Below are 18,281 nucleotides of genomic sequence, written 5' to 3' on the forward strand. Positions count from 1 at the left end.
TTTCCCTTCCTGCAAATAAAGTGAACCAGAGCCTAACTTGACTTACATCAGAAAGCGATAAAATATGTGTGAAAAAAAGCTTTCGTGGCTAAAAAATAAAGGTTCACTAGAGGAAGAGTGATATAGAGGAACTGAACAGTCCCAGACTCTTTTCTAGATTCTTCTGCGTGCTAGGCGTCAGATGCTGGGCAAATTACGGAATCTCTCCAAACCTCAGACTGCTTATCTGATAATTGTAGATCATATTAACTAACTCATTGTCCTATAATAAAAGAGCATCTAACAGGATGGTGTGGCTTGAGGTAGGCTATCAATAACTCTTAGGCCCCTGCCCCACAAAAAGATATAATAAAATGCTTCATTAAGAGGAGACTAAGTGAAATCTGTGGCCTCTCACATTTTTTATGTGAAAGTATTTCAAACACATTTTATATTTTGGCAGAGGTCTTTACTTTTTCTATGAATTTATGCTGAAGGCACAGCACATTTATAAGTGAGTTATGTGGCATATTATTTTTAGGCTGGAGAGACATTCTTTCGTGTCCTGACGTTTGACTGGTTACACTAAATGGAACACTGTATCTTTTATTAAATTCAGGGTGCCTAAGTGAAACATCATCAAATATAGTCCATGGGGGGAAAACTCTAATATTTGAAAAGTCAGGGTCTAGTTAATAATAGTAGATTTGGGTAAATGGATTCACATACGTCTATAAACAGGTATCTGTATCTATTTATCTCTTTAAGGATCGATCTATCTATAAAATGCTTCCATTTCTGATTTAAAATATAGAGCCAAATGCTAAAGTCAATATTACCATGTATGGGCACAAAAAAAGCTTTCCACAAGAATCATTCCTGTTTTTATATCTCTTTACATAGCTGTAAAGTCAATTTCAGCATGCAGGTTGGCTTTCAAAACATCTCCTTTGAAATCTATGTCAGTGTGTTGGATAAACAAACACTTACTGTAGGCACATCCGAACACCTCGATCCGCATTCCAATTCTGCCCCTGGGGTTCCACTCTAAAGGAATGAAGCGCAGAAATCGGGCTTTGATAGAAGGCTGGAGTCTATAGTACACAACACTGTCTGCATTTGCATTTCCTGAAAAGCCCTAAAAGAAAAGGGAAAGAAGGAAATCAATGCATGTGGAGAATATCTGTTTCACCCTGTGACCTAGGACATCAATGAACAATGTCTGACTTGCTTTTTTACTGTAAAAATGGCTACCTTCTTCAAGAAAATCATATTACCAGTTACACAGTAATGTCCCTCCACCCACAGAAGGTACCATTGCCCAGGCTTTTCTTATATATTGAGAGTAGTTGAAATTCCACCTTCCCCATTAAGCCAGCTTTCAACCATGATACCCTCAATAAAATTTCTATAAAGTTCAGATTAGACTTAAAAGGTATTAACATTGTGAACAGCACCAAAAAAATTTGAGAAAATCTTCCAGTATTCAAAAAGTAGGATCTGATTCAGCAAAGAAGTTGCCTGCATCACTGATGAATGATAAAACTTAGGACGTGTTTCTGCTGTTTCATTTTCTCCTCTTATTAACATAAACAAAAGTATCTCCCAACACTTCATTCAGAACACTGTGATAACAGGCTGTTCAACTTCACGGCCCTGTCAGATACGCACATTAAGAATTGCTACATGTCAAAGTTATTTAATAAAACAAAAATAAAACAAAAGCACCCGTATTAAAAAAATTGTTAAGGGAAATTGGAAGCAATAATAATTTGGAAAGACCTGTAATTAGACTTACAGACTCTAGAATGTGAAAGCTAGAAAGACCTTGAGAAGGATGCTAAGGTAGCACAAAGTGCAGATAAGGAAATTAAAGGTCAGAAAGGTAGAAAATAGGGGCGTCTGGGTGGTTCAGTTGGTTAAACATCTGCCTTCAGCTCAGGTCCTGATCCCAGGACCCTGGGATCAAGCCCCGTGGGCTCCCTACTCAGCTGGAAGCCTGCTTCTCCCTCTCAAATAAATAAATTAAATCTTTAAAAAAAAAAAGGTAGAAAATAACCTCCTGGTGTTTGTGAAACTGTTGTAAGGTGAGACCAAGAGCTACCTTCCTTCCGCCATATCAGGGTGCATCTGCCTAACCCGTAGTTCACCTGCAAAACTCACATACTACAGCCCCTAATATCGGAGCAGCTTTTATTTTCACCTTCATGACAAATGGTAAGGCTTTATGTGTGAAAATGTCAGACGGAAGTTGTTCGCAATAATTTATATTTTTTATTTCTTCTTCTCCTTCTCTGCCACCCATCCTCCCTTTCTCCTTCTCCTCTTCCCCCTTGTGGTTTTTTCCCCCTTCTGTAACAATCAGCATATGCCGGAACAAAATAAGCGATCTATCCAGGCTCTTGGTAGGTCGGCTGACCATGACTGGGTCAGCCTCATGTAAGTTGCACAAGACAGAGGCGAATACATTAGGAATACCAACACACAGGGAATCGGCTCATTTACCTACCTTTCCTTCTAGTTCACAAATACCCCTTTACCAGCATTTACCAAAACATTTTTTTAAAAAAGTGTTTGGTGTTTCATAGTCAAATTAATTTGATTTGACTCTCCTTATCAATCGATTCTCTACCTCCTGCCACCACCTCACCAATACTCCGTACACCCCGCTCTCCGGCTCACGCACCACAAGCCTTCTGTGATGGCACCTCCAGATCATATCCCAAATCCGGACATCTGTCTTCGTCTCATCTATGACCACCCAGCCCCACAAAGCATTACTTCACCCGAACTATCTCAGTTACATCCTCCTCACCTCTTTTGGTCTCCTGTTCCCTGTCACCATCCCCATCCACAGCCCTAATCTCTTCCCCTCTGAGCAGTCAGGAATATCTTTAAAGGTAAACCAAACCGTGTCACCCCCAACCCCATTGCTTCATTTGCCACTTAGAACAAAATCCAAGCTCCTTATCAAACATACAGTCTTTGACAACACCCTCCATTATGCTTTCACCACACTGTACCCCCTGGAACAACCAAGCTCAGTCCTGCTTAGAGCTTTGCACCAGCTGTCCACACTACTCCGAAAGTTCTCTGCACAACCAGCTCCTCTTGCCATTTCAGGCCTTGGTCAAAATGTTACCACCTAAGTCAAACCCTTTCTAATCACAGTTTCAAAAGCAGTGTACCTGGCATACCCCTGCATCTTACCTTCCTATTTTGTTTTCTTCATATTACTCATTATTTGGGGCCTTCTTTTGTTTGATTATTGTTTGTTTATCTTATCTCACTAGAAGACTAGCTCCATTAAAGCAAGGACCTTCAGTGGCCTCCATTCACAGTACCTAGAACATGGCTTGGCTCGAAGTGATTCACAGTAAAATATTTGTCGGATGTGTACATTTGGGAAAGATTGGGCTTAAAAACAAAACAAAGTTCAACAGGTTCTCAATTACAGAACCTCTCAGCATGTCAAATGTAAATGTGCAAATGTGCACTGAATCTCCCATGACCTAGAGAGTTATCCAGTATGTTTTCAACTATTAGATCCACATTCCTAGCTACTGGTTCCTACAACATAAATAAAATACTGTATAAACCCACAGATATTTTAACTCTGATAACCAGACCCTTCTAGAAAGCCCCATTCCTCCCACTAGTCAAAATTTTATACTCTGGGCATTGGGGTGTGCGTGTGTGTGTGTGTTTGTGTGTGTTTACAGGCTCTCCAAACCAGGGTAATGTGCATCCAGGGTTGAGGCCCTGGTCCATCAACATTCAATCCTAATCAGACCCTATTACATTTCAATTCTATTTTCCTGGGTGCCACTGGCAGGCTAATACAATTTTGATTTCTTTCAGTGAACAGCTGGGTGATGAATCAGATAACCCTCCAAAAGAGCTCACATTTTTCCAACGTTAATGTACGGTCACAGATTTAGATAGATGCCACTATGATGATCTTAACATCTTAAGGGATTAGGAGAAAAGATGCACAGTGGCAGTGGCAACAAACAGGTAAGTAGAATGGGGAGGTCTATGAATGGTAATCTTTCACATTTTACCCGATTGATTTATGAGTTATTTAGATTTTAAGAACATAAAGAAGAAATATAAGGTACTTACCTTGTATATGTAATAAAAATATCTTGGCACATTCAAAATTTTAAGCAGCTTTTTCTTACAAAGGGCAAGGGAAATTGTGAGGTGGAGGGTATGGGATTTTTAGCACATCCCCATCATATCTGGATTTTTAAAAATGAACATGTATTAATTTTACAATAATTAGTAAAATGAAGTTAAGACATAGACATAGAAGTGTGTGTATATAGTGACAGAGTAGGCAGAACATTATTTCATAATGCTCTGAGTACCTTAAATAACTTTCTAGTATCAACGTCATTGGGAGAATATGCACCATTAATTAACTATGATTTAACTGAATAGTAACATTTGTCTCGTCTTGCTCCCCATGTTGAAATTTTTTCAATACATAGGATAACAACAAAGATTTTGCCGTGGAATTCTGTATTTAATGGGTATTTTTTCAGAATGTTAGTGAATGAGGCATGGGGTTGATGTTACATTACCTCATAAATTAAAAGTTCTAGGCATACTACCAGGTTTCAAACGTATTTCCTTTGCCTAAGAGGTATTTCTCAATTTGCTATGAAGATTTTTGTCACACCATCACAATTCATAAAGGAACACACGGATTGAGGGGACCCTGGTGGCTCAGTTGATTAAGGGTCCAACTCTTGATTCTGGTTCAGTTCCTGATCTCAGGGTTGTGGGATCAAGCCCTGTGTCAGGCTCCACACTCTGTGTGGAATCTGCTTGGGACTCTCCCTCTCCCTCTCCTTTTGCCCTTCTCCCTGCTCATGCTTTCTAAATAAATAAATAAATAAATAAATAAATAAATCTTTAAAAAAATAAAATAAAAATTTAAAAAAGAACACATGGATTTAAATTGCTCTTTTATTTTTTTTAAAGATTTTATTTATTTATTTGAGAGAGAGAGCATGAGAGAGAGCACGAGAGGGAAGAGGGTCAGAGGGAGAAGCAGACTCCCTGCTGAGCAGGGAGCCCGATGCGGGACTGGATCCCGGGACTCCAGGAACATGACCTGAGCCGAAGGCAGTCGCTTAACCAACTGAGCCGCCCAGGCGCCCTTAAATTGCTCTTTTAAAAACATATTTTTACTATGTGGATGTTTGTCTTCCCTTTTATTATAGATTCTGAATTTTGGTGTCTGTCAGAATTACATGAGGAGTTGTTTAAAAATGCAATTTCTAGACCCTGCACCTCATGCACTAAATCTGTGAGTGGGGCCCTGGAATCTGCATTTCTAGTGCATACCAAGCCCATTTGTGCTGTTGGTCTTCAGCTGGCTTTGAAAATTTTTCTGGCTTGTGGATAAACCATGCTCTTTTCCCCTCCCTACATTACTGCAAAACTTTTCAGAGAAGGAAAACATTTGTGGAGAAGGGTTCACCAGGGCTAACTTCCAAAGAGAGAAATAAGTAGCAAATGTGTTCTGTGTTATCAATCTAAAGATCTTCAGTGTGCAACTCTGTGTCTCAGCATCAGGTGCAGAAGAAATATATTATGTAGCTGTAATACTTCCATCAACCCTATAAAGTAGTCATTTTTGTACCCACTTTAAAGCTGAGGATAATGAAAATTATAGAGATTGTGTGCCTAAAGCCACACAGCTAGGAAGTGGCAGAGTAAAGATTTAATCCCAGGATTTTCTGACTCCACAGCACATAATTTAGCTAAGCTATCAGTAGGCCTCACTCTAACAGAACATGAAAGCAAACAACCCACCCTAGAGGAAGCTTGATATTTTGTTGGAGGCCTCCCCACCGCCTCCCCCACCCGCTGGCTTTTTCTCATAATTTACATTTAAAATCTTTGACACACTGAGAGTAATGCAACTTAGATGATTGCTGAACATAGCTCTACCAGTTAACATTTACAGCTAAAAGGACTATTCTATAAACTTTATATTTTCTCAAAATTATTGGAGTAGAATAAAAATAAAAGACAAATGTTTGATAATCAGTAGGACTCTTGCATAAAATGATAACCTCCTAATAGATACAGAATGTAAAAGAATATGCCATATTTCATCAAATATATAAAATATCTACAAATAGAAGTAAGGTGATGTGTCTTACGTGATAAAAATCAAAAGGTCTTAATTATATTTTTCTTTTCTTTGAGGCTTGATGATTTTCAAACTCAATGAGGTATTCGTAGATGGTTTAGAAATGTATTCTAACCAAAATAATTTATGGAGTTAATGAATTAAAGTTTTTCACAAGATTTTAAGTATTTCCATAATGATTCTAAAGTTTATGAGGAGGTGTAATAGCATTAATCTATTTTATCAATATTAATTGAGCAACTCGTCTATGAAAGTCAAGATGCATAAAGGGAAATGCCCATATGGCAGTCCATAAGGGGACCCAGAACACTGCTGTAAGAAATCAGAAGCACGGGACCACTTACACGTAGTTATACAGCAGGCTATGTAATTACATAAAAATTGGTTTTGCTCTCACCAAAATAAACAGCAATACTAATATAAATTCAACATGACAAGCAGGCACAAATGCAAACCCCCTGACCTCTCCTGTTGTGAAAATTCATGTGACTTACATATGACCTATTTCCAAGTACAACTCGTTTTGACACAGTCAGCTGACATGCAGACACTAAATGCATCATAAAAACATGCTGTCTAATGGAAGTCAGCCCTTTGTTTTATGATGTTGGTTATAAATATTTACCAAGTGTGCCAGTATGCCTCCCAAGAGGTTGTCTTGTCTAAAAACCAAAAAATGCAAAAGAAAAGCGAAGAAAAAATGAATACTCCTGAAAAGCGGGTAACTTGCTAACATAAACCCAGATAAGAATAACTTTTAAACATATGTTGAACAAGACTGTTGTAACTATATGTATAAATGCTGATTCTCTCTTGAGTGTGAATGTCATTCATTTATTGTAATAAAGAAATAGCAATGAGAGTACAGAAAGCAGATTAGAAAATTAAATTTTGTTCCGTGTATATAATACATCTCAAATTTCAAAATAAAATAGAATTTTATTAATATAAAATCAGTTTCTACCACCCCTCTCTGAAAATATTCACTATCTTTAAAATCTTTATTTGAAGAGATACCAAATTATTGGCAATATTCCAATAAGGTCCCATGCCTTGGCCACTTTATTAGAATCTGTGGAGATACCAAATTGTAAAATACACTGTTTCAGCCCTTTTAGCATAAAAAGGTTTCAATTCTCAAGATGGCAAGATCAAATGGCAAGAGTGAAAAAGCATGTGAAAGATACAACCTTGGCTATATTTCATAACTATTGTTCAGAGATAGCAATAAATTGTTTTATGGAAGATACGTGGACAGGTCATTATGCTTAAATTAATATTGGGGTAATATATGTCCAGTTTTGTGGAAGACTAAGATTTTATTGAGATGAAAAATAACTTCTAGCTTAAAAAAATAATCATATTATGGTTGGTAGACTAGGAAATTCTGAACAATCCTCCTGCTAGAAAAGCTGTACAAAATGAAAAACAGGGAATGAAGTGCTAAAAGACAATAAAACATTAAATGTCCAAGATGTGGGAGAAGAAGAAAACCTAAGGAAGCGAGCCCTACTTTTGAGACCCTTTACCCTTTCTAAGATTCCTGAAGAGAACCTGAGATATGAAACACCTGAGGAGATCTTTTTACAACTTCACAGGGTTAAAGACAAAATTTTAGTTCTAGGTCCCCCAAGGATGAGAATATCCTATAAGCTTCCTACAGCTTAGGATACAGGGTAAGTCAGAGACAGACAACTCCTTACAGGGACTAAAATTCAGCCTCCTATCTTCTCAATAAGATTAAGATGGTCAGAGATGTCAAGTGCTCATTTCTACCTGCAGAAACAAATATAGTTATACTCCGTAGAAAGATATCCTTCTAGGTTGCAAATTGTTCATTCTTCAAATATGATGTCCTATACACAATAGAAAGTAATAAAGCAGCAGCAAAATCTGTTCTTAAATGGAAATTTGGAGAGATGGGACACAGAGGTGGTGAAGTCAGTTAAGCATCTGACTTTTGGTCTCAACTCGGGTCATGATCTCAGTGTTGTGATCGAGCCCCGTGTCAGGCTCCACGCTCAGCATGGAGTCTGCTTGAAATTCTCACTCCCCTCTCCCTCTACCCCTTCCACTCATGCTCTCTCACTCTCTTTCTCTCAGATAAATCAATAAATCTTTTTTTGAAAAAAAGGGAAACTCAGTGTCTTGGATACACAGACACATACATTAGTAAATAGAAAAGCATCAGCTCTGTATTTAAAGCACTTGGACATCATTCTTGTTCTCTAAACAATAAGAAAGCTGGACAAACTTAAAATCAATGACCCTTCTTAGACCTATCTGAACACTGAGGTTACATGCACTATGGACTGGATTGTGTCCCTCTAAAATTCGTGTTGAGGCCCTAATCCCAACATGATGGTGTTTGAAAGTGAGACCTTTGGGAAGTAATTAGGTTTAGATGAAGTCATGAGGGTGGGACTCCCATGATGGGATTAGTGTCATAATGATGAGATGAGAGACCAGAGCCAGATGAGGACATGGTGAGAAGGCTAATATCTACAAGCCAGGAAGTGGGTTCCCACCAGGAACTGAATCAGCCAGCAACTTGATCTTGGACTTTCCAAATTCCACAACCGTGAAAAATAAATGTCTGTTGTTTAAGCTACCCAGTCTACAGCATTTTGTGACAGCAGCCTAAGCTGAATGAAACACATGGCAAACTACCACCCTGAAATCTAGAGAAACAAGACCATCCAAAGAGTCAGAGCTGAGATCTGTCTACCTAGAGCAGAAGCCACTAGTGCCATAAACTGATAGGGCTGCTTATGAGGTAATATTGATAAATCGACAGAGGCTAAGGGTGGACTGGCATGAGAGAGAAACTCCTGAGGACCACAGTCTTAGAGGACCCCCACATTTCTGTGAACTTGACTTCCAGGAACCTTTCCATGCTCTCTGTGAATATCAGAAAAGGACTCCCTCCCAGCTCCGGCAGGGAGAGGAGAAGGTAATCATTGCAAAATATGCCCAGAGTGTTCTGTACACCAAAGCCCTACTGTCCAGGGGAAAAGACTGCCAGAGCCTCATCCCAATTAGCAAAGAACATTCCTCCCACTCTGGTTTCTCTACTCTCCATGTCCCACCTAAGGGAACAAATAGTCCTCAGGAGTCAATAGCCAGAGATGCCTGCGTGGCTCAGTCATTAAGCATCTGCCTTCAGTTCAGGCCACAATCCCAGGGTCCTGGGATTGAGCCCTGTATCAGGCTCCCTGCTCAGCAGGAAGCCTGCTTCTCCCTCTCCCACTCCCCCTGCTTGTGTTCCCTCTCTTGCTATGTCTCTCTCTGTCATTAAAATAAATAAAATCTTAAAAAAAAAAAAAAAAGGAGTCAGTAGGCAGGAAAAGAAGTAAGGGGCAGAGGGAAACAAGCCACAACACTAGAGAAACACTAGTGAAGGTCACAGTCCCAAGACAGAGGCCCACTAAGAACACTGACATTTAGTTGGAATATTATAGAATGCTCTCTTATCCTCATATCATATCATCATACCAACAGAACTCTAGTATAATAATACTGGATACTAGCTGAAAGAACTACAAACACAGACTACCTTGGAAGAAGACCCCAAAGTCAAGAGGAGAGGAAAAAACAAGAGTCCTAGATAAATTTGAAGCTTCTGGCACCTACAACACCTACAGCAAACAGTAACTACAGCCCAATTCCTCGTCAGATTAATATAAATCCTCACACGAAAAAACGTACTCACTTCAGTTCCCATTACTAGATACAACATGTCCAGATTTCAGCGAGAAATTGCAAGGCATGCCAAAAGGCAAGAAAAAACACATTCTGCAGAGACAAAACAATCATCAGAGCCAGTCTTACATATGTCTCAGATGTTGGAATTATCAGACTAGGAATTAAAACCAACCGTGATTAATACGCTAAGGGTTCTAACCGGACAAGTGGACAGCATGCGAGAAAGACGGGTAAGATACACAGAGAGATGAAAACTCTAGGAAGAAAACAAAGGGAAATATCAGAAATCAAAACACTGTGACAGAAATGCAGGATGTCTTTGATGGGCACATCGATAAACTCAATACAACTAAGGAAAGAATCAGTGAGCTTGAAGATCAGAAAACACAAACTTCCTAAACTATAATGCAAAACGAAAAATGCAGAAGATAATATCCAAGAACTGGGGATAACTGCAAAAGTTGAAACATGTGCATAAGTGGAATACCAGAAGGTAAAGAAAAAGAGAATGAAATGGAAGAAATATTTGAATAATGGCCAACAGACTTTCCAAAATTATTGACAGACACCAAAGTAGACCCAGGAATTTTAAAGAATAACAAGCAGGTTAGAAATCAGAACAAACTCTATACTGAGTCAAAACATAATGAAACTGCAGAAAACCAAAGACAAGGAGAACATTGTGGAAGAAGCTGAGAAAAACAAATACCTTACCAGAAAGGAATGAGGATAAGAAGTATATTGGACTTCTATCAGAAAACACGTAGGTAGGAAGAGAGTGGAGCAAAATATTTAAAGTGTTGAGAGAAGTAAAAATAAACTTAGAATTCTACACCTGGAGAAATTATCACTCAAAAGTGAAGGAAAAAATAAAAACTTTCTCAGACAAAAACCAACAGAAGTCATTGCTACCAGACCTGCTTTGCAAAAGCATTTAAAGGAAATTCTTTAGACAAAAGCTTAATAATAATCAGTCAGAAACTTTCAAAGAAAAGAAGAGCATTTGAGAAGGAATAAAAGAAGTTATAAGAAAATAATTTTTCTTATTCTTAGTTATAAGATGACTGTTTAAAGAAATAATACTAAAAATGTATTGGGTGATTATAGCTTATGGATAAATTAAATTAATGGCAGCAATGTTGCAAGGGATGAGAGGGAGGGACTGGGAATACTCTAAGGTACCTGCGCTACTTAGTAAGTAGCATAACGTTATTTGAAGATGGTCTTTGATAGGTAAGGGCAGTCACTAGAATTTTTTTAGGTATATCAATATGGAAAGAGATAAAATTGAATAATACAAGATGCTCAAATTCAGATAGCACATTAAAAGGGGGGCAGCAAGAAACAAAAGACAAATGCAACAAACAGAAAATGGTTACAAACATGGCAGATATTAATCCAAACATATCAACAATCACTTTAAAAGTGAATGGTCTAAATACTACATTAAAAGACAGATTGTCAGGGTATAAAGAATGAGACCCAACCATATGTTATCCACAAGAAATCCACTTTCAATATAAAAGACTAAAATAGATTAAAAGTAAAAGTAAAAAAGATATACTATGCTAATGTCAAAAATCCAAAACCAGCATAATTAAAATCAGCAGATCAATAAAATAGTAATTAGCAAGAGTTGATTGTGCATATAAGAATAGTTCAAGAATTGGGAGCTTTCAAACCAAAATTGCTCTGAAGGTTAGAGGTGTGTGTGACATTACAGAATGGCTTATAAAGTGAAAATGAGGAAGCTGTTTAACCTTTGTAGTGACTGGTTATTACAATGGAGGTTTCCAGATGGCAGGGGATTGATTAAAAATGGTTATCTTAACCATTTTTTGGAAGATGACTTAAGTTTCACTTACGTTCATGAAATAAACTAGATTTAGTTTTGCTTATGGGGCTTAAATGGTTTTGTATGCTCAGGGAATTTTCAAGTTTGGTTTTCATTTTGTATTTTAGCCTAACACTAACACGGATCTAAAAAAAGCTGGAGTGGCCATATTAATTTCAAAGAAAGCAGGCTTCAGAACAAGAAAGATTATCAGAGATAAACAGGAACATTGTATAATGGCAAAGCAATCAATTTTTCAACATGGTGTAACACTCCTCTATGTGTAACACATAACAACAAAGGGTCAAAATACATGAGGCAAATACTGATAGAACTGCAGGGAGAAATAGACAAATCCATTATTATAGTTGGAGTAGTTGATACATGAAAAAGACAGAAAAAGAGTAAGAATATAGAAGACCTGTATATCAGTATTAGTCAACTGGATCGAATTGACATTTTAGAATATTCCATCCAACAGCAGCAGAAACAGTCCTCTCAAGATCATATGAAACATTCACGAGGACAGACTGCATTATGGGCTCTAAAACACATGCTCACAAATTTTACAGAAACTGTAAACTGTACAAAGTATGCTCTTAGACCACAATAGGATAAAACAAGACATAAGAAACAGAATGATAGCTAGAAAGCCCAAAAATATTCAGAAATAACCCAAGAGCTAAGGCAGATGTCTCAAGTGAAATTTTAAAAAAACTGATGTAAATGAACATAAAAATATAATTTATCAAAATCTGTGAGATACAGCAGCATTTGTAGCATTAAATGCATACATTAGGGGAAAAAAAACCCCAAAGACCTAAATAAATAATCTCAGTTTCCATCCTATGAAACTAGAGAATATAGAACAATATAAATATAAAATAATCAGAAGAAAAGAAATAATAAAAATTAGAGCACAAATAAGTGAAATTGAAAACAGGAAAACATAAGAGAAAGTTAACGAAATCAAAAGCTCTTTCTTTGAAAAGTTCACTGAAACTGATAAATCCCCACTCATGCTGTCCAAAGAAAAGTAAGAGAGAAGACCCAAATTACCAATGTCACAAGTGGAAGAGAAGTCACTGGTGCTGAGCACATGGACATTAAAAGAAAAAAGACAGAAGACTAATGTGTTAAGGATGGATGTTAAGACATTAGGGGAAAAAAATACAGTATATTAAAACCAAGAATGAAATGCAAAGTAAATGATAAAAATAAGGCTTTGAAAGGACACTGAAATTAATGAAACCCTAGCTAAACTGATCAAGGAAAAGAAAAAAGAAGAGACAGAAATAATCAATATCAGGAATTCAAAAGAGCATCCTACTATGATCCCATACAAGTTAGAACGATCATAAGAGGTTACTTTGAATAGTTTTTGACAATTAAGTGAGCAAGTTCTAAACAGACAACAACTTGCCAAAACAGATGAAAAACAGGAAAATCTGAGTTGCCTATCTCTGTTGCCAAAATTAAATCCATAATTTAAAAATGTTTACAGGTGGAGAATTCCAGGCCTTGTGAATTTTCTAAAGATTTAAGGACATTTAAACATTTAAGGACAAAAAACAGTGATCTTATACAAACACCTTCAAAAAGTAGAAAAATAGAATGCTTCCCAACTTGTTTTGTGAGGCTAACTTAACCTTGATATCAAAATCTGACAAGGAACTTTCAAGAAGGAAAATAAAAGCCAATCTTATTCGTAAACATAGATCCAACTATCCTTTAAAATAGTTGCAAAATTAAAATAGAATACAGAAATAAAGAAAAAGTTTCATAGATCATAACTTTTTAATCAAGTTTCTTCCAGGAACACAAGGATTGTTTAATATTTAAAAATCTTTCAAGGTAATTAATCAAACTGAAGAAAATATGATCTTCTAAACAGATGTAAAAAGAGCATTTGATTAAATTCAACATCTAAATGTGATTTAAACTTTTAGCTAAAAAGGGAATTTCTAAATCTATAAAGGACATCTAACAAAAATCTTACAGCAAACAGTCACATGTTATAAGAAATGCTGAGATCTGCTTTGAGTTTGAGAATCAAAGTATGTTCTCTATAGACCCTTTCATTCCACATGAGGTGAATAATTTAATTAGGGTAAGAAAAATACTGAACAGGTAATATGGATTGGAAAGAAAGAAATAAGCCTGCTGTCATTCATAGGTAGCATGACTGTTCATGTAGAAATTACTTTATAGCATGTGGTTAGCAAATTTGCTGAATGAAATTCTATATATGGATATAGATTGAATTTAGACACCTATTAGAATGGCCAAAATCCACAACACTGCCAATACCAAATACTGGTGATGATGTGGAGCAACAAGAACTTTCATACATTGTTAGTGAAAATATAAAGGGACAGGAATCACGAAGATACTCTTGAAGAAAAACAAAGTGGAAGATTTTCTTGCCTGGGTATCAAGTCTCAGAATGTTACAAAAATAATAGAATGTCATATTGGCAGAAGATTACTCAAACAGACCAGTGGAACAGAAAAGAGAATCCAGAAACAGATTCAACATAAATGGGGACTGGGTTTCTGACAATGTGTGCAATGCAAATCAGTTAGAAAAACAACAAACAAACAATAAACCACCTCTTTTAAATGCACAGAGCTGGGTTGATCAAATATCCACACTGGGGGGGAAAGAGAAGAAGAGGAAAAAAAAAAAAAGGGAAGGAGGAAAAAAAGGAAAAGGAAGGTTGATCACTCCCTCAAATCATGGGCAGAAAGGCATTCCAGTAAGACTGTAAAGCTAAATGTGAATAGAGCTAGCAGATGTGCTAAAAGATAGCACAACTGGGTATCTTCACAACCTGGAGGAGGGCAAAGGTGTCTTAATCATGACGCAAAAGGAAAGGCTGACACATAAGAGGAAAGGTTGACAAATCAGAATATATTAAACTTAAGAACTTCTGTTCATTTACAGATGTTGAAATAGTGAAAAGAGAAGCCACAGAATGGAAGAACCTATTTTTCAGTATATTTGTTTCCAGGATTTATAGAGAACCACGGAGCAATAAGAAAAAACAGGACAAAGAAATATCCAAATGACTAGCAGACCTATGCAATGGAGTCCAGCCTCATTAGTCAAAGGACACTGTAAATTCAAACCACAGTGTGAGAGATCTGCATTCCAACCAGAATAGCTAAAATTGAGGGAAACATTAAAAATCTAAAATTAAAAGAAAACTGGTAATACCAAGTGTTGTCAAGAATGTGGAAGACATGGAATTTTCATACACTGTGGTGAGAGTATAAATAAATATGATCTCTATAAAAAGTCCTTCACATATTCCACTAAAGTTAAACATATACTTATTTTATTTATTTATTTATTTATTTATTTATTTTATTTTTTTTTTTTTTTAAGATTTTATTTATTTGACAGAGAGAGAGACAGCGAGAGCAGGAACACAAGCAGGGGGAGTGGGAGAGAAAGAAGCAGGCTTCCGGGTGAGCAGGGAGCCCGACGCAGGGCTCGATCCCAAGAACCTGGGGAAAAAAACTGGAATTTTTAGAAGTCTGCTCCACTGGGGGACATCGCTCCAATGGCTAAGGGGGGGGGGGGATCCTTTGCTGGGACAGTGTGGTCTCAGGACCCTTGGGGTCACAGAAAGACCGGGGGTGCCTGAGTGTGGCAAAGCTCCCAGGCATTGGAGTGGGGAAGCCAGCTGCAGAGACAGAGCCGAGGCATGGGCTCTCAGCTCAGTGTTGCCATAAACCGTGATCCGAGGCACAGTCGGGCCACTGCTCCTCCAGCAGGGCCCCAACAAGCGGCAGATCCGGAGAGACTCCCCTTCCTCCCCTGGGAGGAGAAGCATGGGAGTCCACCCCAGGAATCTGCTGGGTTTGGAGATTCCAAACGGGGTCATGTGCCAGAGATAGAAACGCTTGGTCACAGGCCAGGTGAGTATGTAGTGCGGCCGGAGACCGGGGAGACAGGAGTGATTGACTGCTTTTCTCTGGGGCCTCACTGAGCAGTGGAGCCCCACGTTCTTGGCTCCTCCAGGGCCAGAGATTGCAAGGCCAACATTTTCACTCTTGTCCTCCGAGGCTGTACGGAAAGCTTTCAGGGAACAAAAGCTACCGAAAGCAAACACCAGCAGATTACTTAGCCCAGCTGCTGGCAAGGGCGATGCAATTCCACCTTGGGCAAAGACATTTGAGAATCTCTGCAACAGACCCCTCCCCTGACAGGACTCCAGCACTAGGGGAATACAGCACATAGAATTCATGGCTTTTTTTCCCATGATGCTTTAGTCTTTCAAAGTTAATTTTTTAAATTTTCTTTATTTTTTTCATTTTCTATTTTTTTTAATTTTTCTTCTTTCCTTTTTCAACCAACTTATCAATTCCCTTTTTAAAGTCTATTTTTAATTTTCATCTTTACACTCATATTTCTCCCTTCATCATATTTATCCTTATTTTTGTACATATATATAAGTTTTTCTTTCTTAAAATTTTGGGAGGCAGTTTCTTCTAAAAGACCAAAACACACCCAAAATCGTGTGGTTCTGTTCTATTCACCGGCCTGATCATATCCTTTTTTTTTTTTTCCCCTATCCTTTCCCCCTGTTTTCGGGTCTCTTCTGTTTCTTTAGATTATATTTCTCTGGGGTCATTGTTACCCTTTTAGCATTTTGTTCTCTCATTCATCTATTCTCGGGACAAAATAACAAAACAGAAAAACTCACCTCAAAAAAAAAGAACAAGGGGCAGTACCAACTGCCAAGGACCTGATCAATATGGACATTAGTAAGATGTCAGAACCAGAGTTCAGAATGACGATTATAAAGATACTAGCTGGGCTTGAAAAAAAGGATAGAAAATAATAGATAATCCCTTTCTGGAGAAATAAAAGAACTAAAATCTAACCAAGTCGAAATCAAAAAGGCTATTAATGAAGTACAATAAAAAATGGAGGCTCTAACTGCTAGGATAAATGAGGCAGAAAAGAGAATTAGTGATATAGAAGACCAAATGATGGAGAATAAAGAAGCTGAGAAAAAGAGAAATAAACAACTACTGGATCACGAGGGGAGAATTCAAGAGATAAGTGATGCCATATACGAAAAAATATTACAATAATTGGGATCCCAGAAGATAAAGACAGAGAGAGAGGGGCAGAAGGTATATTGGAGCAAATTATAGCGAAGAACCACCCTAATTTGGGGAAGGCATCAAAACCCAGGAGGCACAGAAAATCCTACTCAAAATCAATAAAAACAGGTCAACACCCCAAAAATCTAATAGTAAAACTTACGAGTCTCAGAGACAAAGAGAAAATCCTGAGAGCAGCTCGGGACAAGAGATCGGTAACCTACAATGGTAGAAGCATTAGGTTGGCAGCAGACCTATCCATAGGGACCTGGCAGGCCAGAAAGGACTGGCACCGTATATTCAGGGTACTAAACGAGAAAAATATGCAGCCAAGAATACTATATCCAGCTTGGCTGTCACTGAAAATAGGAGAGATAAAAAGCTTCCAGGACAAACAAAAACTAAAAGAATTTGCGAACACCAAACCAGCCCTATTAGAAATATTGAAAGGCATCCTCTAAGCAAAGAGAAAGCCTAAAAGTAAAATAGACCAGAAAGGAACACAGACAATGTACAGTAACAGTCACCTTACAGGCAATACAATGGCACCAAATTCATATCTTTCAATAGTTACCCTGAATGTAAAAGGGCTAAATGCCCCAATCAAAAGACACAGGGTACCAGATTGCATAAAAAAAAACAAGACCCATCGATATGCTGTCTGCAAGAGACTCATTTTAGACCCAAAGACACCTGCAAATTTAAAATGAGGGCGTGGAAAACCATTTACCATGCTAATGGACATCAAAAGAAAGCTAGGGTGGCAATCCTTACATCAGACAAATTAGATTTTAAACCAGACTATAATCAGAGGTGAGGAAGGACACTATATCCTACTTAACGGGTCTATCCAACAAGAAGATCTAACAATTGTAAATATCTATGCCCCTAACATGGGAACAGCCAATTATATAAGCCAATTAATAACAAAAGCAAAGAAACACGTTGACAATAATACAATAATAGTAGGGGACTTTAACCCCCCTCTCACTGAAATGGACAAATCATCTAAGCAAAAGATCAACAAGGAAATAAAGGCTTTAAATGACACACTGGACGAGATGGACTTCACAGATATATTCAGAACATTCCATCCCAAAGCAACAGAATACACATTCTTCTCTGGTGCCTATGGAACATTCTCCAGAATAGATCACCTGGGTCACAAATCAGGTCTCAACCGGTACCAAAAGACTGGGATCATTCCCTGCATATTTTTGGACATAATGCTTTGAAACCAGAACTCAGTCACAAGAGGAAACTTGGAACAAACTCAAATACATGGAAGCTAAAGAGCACCCTACTAAGGAATGAATGGGTCAACCAGGAAATTAAATAAGAATTTTAAAAATTCATGAAAACCAATGAAAATGAAAACACAACTGTTCAAAATCTTTGGGATGCAGCAAAGGCGGTCCTAAGAGGAAAGTGTATAGCAATCCAAGCCTTTCTCAAGAAACAAGAAAGGTCT

At 37.7% G+C, this 18,281-nt stretch overlaps 1 protein-coding gene across 4 annotated transcripts in view; it reads right to left on the reverse strand.

Annotated features, from left to right (window-relative positions):
- The window catches only part of CNTNAP4 (contactin associated protein family member 4), a 264,304-nt gene that overhangs the window by 113,779 nt on the left and 132,244 nt on the right, over nt 1-18,281 (reverse strand). For all 4 annotated transcript variants that reach the window (XM_027620162.2, XM_027620161.2, XM_027620160.2 and 1 more), the window contains exon 4: nt 970-1,117. In XM_027620162.2, coding sequence (XP_027475963.1) covers nt 970-1,117 — 148 coding nt within the window. The remainder of the gene's footprint in view (nt 1-969; nt 1,118-18,281) is intronic.

This window comes from Zalophus californianus, chromosome 17 (genome assembly GCF_009762305.2).
Source record: "Zalophus californianus isolate mZalCal1 chromosome 17, mZalCal1.pri.v2, whole genome shotgun sequence".
Taxonomy (NCBI): Eukaryota; Metazoa; Chordata; class Mammalia; order Carnivora; family Otariidae; genus Zalophus; species Zalophus californianus.